Source organism: Lissotriton vulgaris, chromosome 8 (assembly GCF_964263255.1).
Source record: "Lissotriton vulgaris chromosome 8, aLisVul1.2, whole genome shotgun sequence".
Taxonomy (NCBI): domain Eukaryota; kingdom Metazoa; phylum Chordata; class Amphibia; order Caudata; family Salamandridae; genus Lissotriton; species Lissotriton vulgaris.
The window spans coordinates 441299466-441307338 of NC_141696.1; the positions used below are offsets into that span (position 1 = coordinate 441299466).

At 29.4% G+C, this 7873-nt stretch overlaps 1 protein-coding gene across 1 annotated transcript; it reads left to right on the forward strand.

Moving 5' to 3' along the window:
* The first annotated feature begins 2715 nt into the window (after positions 1-2715).
* Positions 2716-6710, forward strand: LOC147697152 (uncharacterized). Its single transcript, XM_086933300.1, has 3 exons — positions 2716-3171; positions 6136-6351; positions 6433-6710. The coding sequence occupies exons 1-3, from the start codon at positions 2716-2718 to the stop codon at positions 6694-6696; spliced, it is 936 nt and encodes a 311-aa protein (XP_086789426.1). The 3' UTR covers positions 6697-6710.
* The last annotated feature ends 1163 nt before the right edge of the window (positions 6711-7873 follow it).

The window sequence follows — 7873 nt, forward strand, 5'->3', positions numbered from 1 at the left end:
CAAAAGACTGCAAAGTACTTATGATGACTTACTTTTAGAAACTAATTTTTATAGCTCAGATGATGAAGAACTTGAAATAAATACATTATCTAATAACTTAAACAATAAAATTTACAAGGAACGTACCAAAAACAAAATTATACGTTATTGTAGATTTAATAAGATTAATGATACTGAAAATCATTACAGAGAATTACTAATGCTTTACTACCCATGGAGAATAGAAAGTAATATAATTTCACAAAAAAGTACATATTATGAAAGATACTTGAAAGTAAAAAAAGAGGTAGACACAAACTGTAACTTGTATAATAAACAAAATATAATAATTAATGGAGAAGAAACATATAATAATAATGATATGGTAGTACCACCCGCTTCACCTACAACACTAATATCAATAGATAACCAAGAACAAACTACACAAGACTATCAAAAAGATGCAACATATGACTTATCACTAGATTTAGGAATTAGAACTACTACAGAAGAAGAATTATTAATACAAAATATACTCCCACAAGAAGAATATGATAATATTATGCAAAATTTAACAGCTGAACAACTAAATTTTTTATATCATCATTTAAATTGGCTAAAAACAAAAACAACATCTTTCTTCACTTTTTGTACTGGTGGTGCAGGAGTAGGCAAAGGTTTTCTAATAACTGCACTCCACCAAACATTATTACGATACTATAATACTAAAGCAGGAGAAAATCCAGACAACGTTCACATATTACTAACAGCACCAACAGGAAAAGCAGCACATAATATAGAAGGACAAACATTACATAGTACATTTAAAATTCCAGTTTCTCAATCATTTACATATAAGCAATTAACACATGAAAATAGAGCTGCATTACAAAGTAAATTAATGCATTTAAAAGTATTAATAATAGATGAAATATCAATGGTTGGAACAAATATGTTCACTTTTATACACAATAGATTGCAAGAAATAAAATCATCTACTGAACCATTTGGAGGAATATCTATAATAGCAATTGGAGACTTTTATCAATTGAAACCAGTGTTTGATACATATATATTTGAAAACTCAAAGCATATGTATGGACCATTAGGTACAAACTTATGGCAAACACATTTTAAATTATTTGAACTCACCAAAATAATGAGACAAATTAATGATTTACCATTCGCACAAATGCTTAATAGACTAAGAATAGGTGAACAAACAAGTATTGATGTGCAAACTTTAAAATCTCGCGAAATAGAACCAGACGCAACATTAATACAAACTATACCATACATTATGGGTACTAACAATGAAGTAAATGAAATAAATAACAATGTTTTGATGCAACACATAAAAAACTATGCAATGTATACAACAGTAGCTATAGATACGGTAGCAGGAGACTTAACTGCAGAAGTGAAAGAAATAATATTACAAAAATTACCTGCAAACACAACACAGACAATGGGCTTGCCCAAAATATTAAATATTGCCATAAAATTACGTTACGATCTAACTTCTAATATTAATGTAAATGACGGTTTAACTAATGGTGCAACAGGTATAGTGGAATATGTAGATACTGCAAATAATATTCCAATTATTGTCTGGATACAATTTGATAATAACAAAATCGGTAAACAAACAAGACAACAAAATAAACACCTATACAATGCAAGTATTTCTTCAACTTGGACACCTATACTACCAATTTCTCGTCATTTCCAATACGGTAAAAAGTTCATAACTATAATTCGAAAACAATTTCCATTACGACAATCATCTGCACGCACTATACACAGAACGCAAGGTGAAACAATAGAACCATTATATATACATTTCAATAACAGCAAAACACACCATTTACATTAAGTAGCAATCAGCAGAGCTAAATCTCTAAAAAAATATATACATTAAAAACTTTAATGAAAGTAAAATATTAACACACTTTAAAGTCCATGAAGAAATGTTTCGCTTGAGAACATATATGTCATTACAAATATCTATACCACAAATACATCAATATGACAAAAGTTTCACACTTATAATGCATAACATAAGATCGCTGCAAAAACATTTTAAAGCAATGCAAGCTGATACTAATATATTAAGTGATGACATATTGCGTCTAACTGAAATCAACATTACATACAAAGCACCTTCTGACACATACAATATTGATCATTATGATTGTATAATATTTGACAAATTTTATAATAAACATGCACAACATGGAATAGCTATATATTACAGGAAACAATATGTAGTACATCCAATATACACAACTGAACAACAAATTGACATTTTGAGATTCGTACAAGAAATCAACAACATACAATACCTGATAGTAATTATATTCAAGCCACCTAAAGTTGCACTACAAACATTATTAACAATTTTAAGTACAACATTAAATGCATATCCACATCATAAATATATCATAATGGGTGATTTTAATACTGATCTACAACAAGAAACACACAATAGCAAATTGCTAATAAATTACATGCAAACACATTTTAATTGCGAACAAAAAATAAACACACCTACAACAGATTACAACTCTTTGCTAGACCACATTTTTACAAATGCACATGTAACAAATTACGGCACATTAGAATCATATTACAGTGACCACAAACCAATATGGATAGCTATTTGAAAAAAATGCATTAAAGTTTTGCAATGCAAATTAATAATTTGCTTTTTATTCATGACAATATCCTTAATAAATGCATTATGTTTTACAGATGATTTCTATTGAAGAATTGAAAAACAGCAAAGAAGACAACACAAAGCCATATCAAAAAGCACTTCGTGTCAACATCATCAGATGTTCAACAAAGACTTATTATCGCAATTCAAAGCAAGAAAATAGAGTTTTGTACCACTTGGCTTTGGCAGATGAAACCGGCACTATAAAAGCGACATGTTATGATGAATCATACTATATGCAAACAAAAGAACAAAATGGAATGATAATACGCAATTATTTGTATAAGAATGGTATATTGTTGATAACAAAGCAAACAAAAATTGCAAGAATGCCACCCCTTACAATTTACGCAGGTATAATAGAGGAAGCTGAACAAATTCTACAGCCACTGGCACCACCTGTATCTCCCATAAAAACTGTCCGTGGAGCTGCTGTAAAGACAGTTATGAGTGTCTCAGGAACAATAACAAAGGTAAGCTACATTTCATAACTTTTAATTGAAATGTCATTTAACTACTGTTATAAAGTGCTCAGTTTTACAACTACATAACTGTAACAAATTGTATCCATTGAAATGTACTTATAAATGCTTATGATAACATGTAAAGACATAAATTAGAATATACAATTACAAATATGCAAGGGACTATGTTAAAAAGTAACTAAAAAATTCAGAAAATAATTGTGTTTAAATATAAAGTAACCAGCTTACAACATAAAGAAAGCAGCAGTTAATTACCAATACAGCGTAAGTAAATTTTTTTTTATATATTATACAAAGCAGCAGTTGATTACCAATACAACGTAAGTACAATTTTTTGTATATAATACTATTAACAAAAAGCTTTATACACAATCACTAACTAAAGCATTTACTTCTTTCAAATAAGTACTTGTACAACAAAATAAAATTTGTACAATATTATTTGCAACAAGTTAATGCTACATAATGACAGGAACCAGCTATTAACAGAAATAAAGCGTAAGTAAAAACCTTTCTATATATTACTGATAACAAAGCTTCATATAATAATAATAACTAATGTAAAGCATTCACTTGTTTCAATGAAGTACGTGTTCACCAAAAGAAAATTGTACAAGTCATTTGCAACAAGTAAATGTAAAACAATTACAATCGGCAACATCAATTACCAATACAACTAGGGGTGATCACAAAATACATTCCACTTGCATATTTTGTGAATTTTCAGTACATTGGCAATGCGCAAAGTCACAAATTTCCAGCAAATTCTCAAATGCGCAACCAACAGATTCAAGGAGCAAAATTTAAGCCTGGCTGGCCTATTGTAACTATTTTACATTAGGGCCACAAACTGCCAACAGAATGGAATAAAATACGTAATTATTTGTATAAGAATAGTATATTGTTTATAAAAAAGCAATTATAATTGCTAGAATGCCACCACTTATGATTTATGCAGGTATAATACAACAGAATGGACAAGTCCAACAGTTACTGGCTACCTGTATCTCCTATAAAAACTGTATATGGACCTGTAGTAAAAATACTTATGAGTCCCTCAGAAACAATAACAAAGGTAAGCTATCTTCTATTACTTGTTATATTATGTAATTTAACAGCTGTTATGAACTGCTAAGATTTACAACTGTATAACTATGACGAATTGAATTTGTTGAAATGTACTTATAAATGATATTAATCACATGTACAAACATAAATTACATAATACCAGTAAAAATATTAAAGGAACAATTTTTAAGTGTTGCCTAAAGATACAAAAATGAAAATGTCTTTATATGAAGTGACCAGCTTACAACATAAGAAAGCAGCATTTAATTATCAATACAATGTAAGTAAAAAAAAAATTTATATTTTTATTTTAACAAAAACCTTTACACAAACATTTATTAAGTAAAGGATTTACTTGTTTCAAGCAAGTACTTGTACAACATATATATTCGTACAATGTTAATTGCAACAAGTAAATACTATATAATTCCAGGAACCAGCAATTAATTAGCAATACAATAGGTAAAAATGTCTATATTTTACTATTACCAAAAACATTCACACAATAATACTTACTAACATAAAGCATTCACCTGTTTCAAACAAGTACTTGTACAACACAATAATAATTGTACAATGTTGATTGCAACGGGGCATGCTACACAATTACAGATACTAGCATTTAATTAGCAATACAGCATAAGTAAAAACATTTATATATATTACTAATAACAAAGCTTCATTTAATAATATTAACAACATATAACATTCACTTGTTGCAAAAAAAGTACTTGTACACTAAAATAAAATTGTACAATGTTATCTGCAACAAGTAAATGTTACACAATTATAGAAAACAAAACATTAATTACCAAAACACTTAGGTGTAAGCACAAGATTAATTCCGCTCGCAAAGTTCGCAAATTTTCTGTAAATTTGCATTGCGCAAAATACAGCAAATTTACCACAAATTCACAAATCCCAAAGCAAAAATACTGCAAAATAGAAAACTGCCTTACCGCTTTTAACTATTTTACCATGACACCAGCAAGCTGCAATTCCCATACTAAAATAATTACTGAGTTAGCTTCAAGAGGAGCTCTAATAAATAAAATAACACACATGCTCACACCTGCTATATGTTATCTAATAGAGTTTCCAATTAAAGCTAATGTAATAAATATTTTATGATGGCACTGGCAACTTGCAAGCACTATCATAAAATATTTACAAAATGGCCTTCCTGTGAGTAACTCATTTATCAACACGTAAATAATCGTAAGCTTTGCATTCCTCAAGGCATTTGCATAGTAACTCACACATAGTAACTGAAACTAGTTAAAGCTGAATAAAATGCTCAATTCAACAAGACAAATCCGCAGATCCGCAAATTCGCAAATCCAGTAATTTCGGAAATGTACGTTCCGCAAATCAGCAAAATCCACAGATAGTAAATTCGCAAAATACGCCAATACCTACGTACAACGTGAGTAAAATTTTCTATATTTCACTTTAATCTAAAAGGTACATACAATGATACTGACCACCATACAGCATTTACTTGTTTCAACAAGTACTTGTATATTGCAACATTATTTTACTGCCATACAACTATTAAGCAACGCTAACAAGTAAGTAAAATATTTCTATATCGCACTATTTACAAAAACATAAAATGCAACAATAGAAAGATGTAAGTTACACTGATGTATATAAACAACCACTTCTTTACCAGCAAAGGTTATGTATTGTAAGGCAACTTATATTTATTTATTTCATTATTGTATACTTGAAATAATATGTGAAGAAATGCTACTAATTTTTTTTCTGTACTTCATGACAACATAATAGCTATAGTAATTACTTAAATGCACTGAAAAAAATAATATTGCATTAACATAAATATATAAACACAGCAACAAATTATTATTTTATATACTGCAGGTAGAAGATACAAAAACTATCTTTGTTAATGGACAAGACACAAAAATAAAAAGTATTACCATTAATGACGCCACAGACTCTGTCAAAATTTCTCTCTGGAGAGAAGCAAGTGACTTTACTACGGACATAGGACAATATGTACAGTTAACACACTTGTCTGTACACATGTTCAATGGAGAAAAAATATTGAACACAACTAGAAATACTACAATACAAGTAAGTAATAATTCTTTTAACAGCTATTATCCTAAATCAAAACAATAAGAGAAACTTAGTAATATAACAATCTCTCTACAGGAAAAACAACCACCACATGAAGACATTAATGTCACAATATTTGGAGTAGAAAAAACACGTCAGGAAAAAAGCACAATGGCTGTGCAAATCGCAGGAAGTGATCACATCCAATCCATGGATATAAACAATACCATTTTAATGGACTTTTTAAGTATTGAAACTGATACTGAAGACTTAGAAAATGCATTAATGCAGTATTTACCAATATCATTGAATGTTTTATTTTGCAATGGATGCATTACCGAAATAATTAAGCAACTGTAACATCATAAAAAAATTGTTTTACTGCACTACAACTATGTTTACAAAAAAAAGTATTACCTTTACAGATACTGTTTTGCGTGTTTACATTTCATAGCATGTTTGCACAATGTTTTATGTCTTGCTATACATTACTATGTTTGACTTTGCATTTTTTATAATTGTATCTGTTACAATTTGTTCAAATTATAAACATGACTAACTGAAAATATATATATCCTAAAAGTGTTCCATGTTTTGTTTCAAACTAAAGTTTATTGCCTTATATGCTATTCATCTCTTACCAGTCATTTGTTACTGACAATTATATCTATTTACAATGTACAAATTATTTAGAAAAATCTTGAAACTACAGATTAATAAATACCAAAACTGTTTTAACATGGCTTGTAACTTTGTACATTGCACAATAATGCCGATTGAAAACATATATATTTTTGCCTACTTCATTTAAATGTATAATATTGTTACAGCCATAATTGAAATGCTTATATTACACAAATGTGAGACATGCTCAGCAAGAAAAAATTCATATATTGTACATATACTTACAAATAAAAATTTTGTGCATTACCATTGCTTTTGGCTTATATTTACAACAAACAGTAAATATTATCCGTTTCCTAGTCTATTATAAAAATGCAAACTTTATTGCACATTCAAATATGATTTAATATTCTACAATTGCTAAACATAATTAATTAACACTTCTTCCACATGAATTGTAATGTTATGTTTTTCATAAATACTAATAATTGCCACACTACCTTTGCAAAATTTCAAGTTACAAAAAAAACATCGCATTATTATAACACACCTATTACTTTAAATATATCGAAACTAGAAAAATAAATAGAAGCATCGCCATTTACAATGCTAATAGCTCAAACTTTCCTAATGCGAGACCTATTGCATTGTAAATGCTTGTTTAAAAATGGGCACAATTATGGACTCCACCCAGGTAGAAGGTGAGGCGGAAGCCGGGAGACCGCCGATTATTTTAAAAAACTGTCACTTTGATTCTTTCTGTGTCACCACGTAAAATTGTACTTTTAAAGCGCACTCACCCGGCAAGCATCCCAGCAGCGGGCTAGAGTCACGCACAAACAGCGACCCCTTCGCTGCAACGAAGATAGCCAGGAAACCACTTTTCGCCGCCATTCACGGCGAGGAAGCGAGG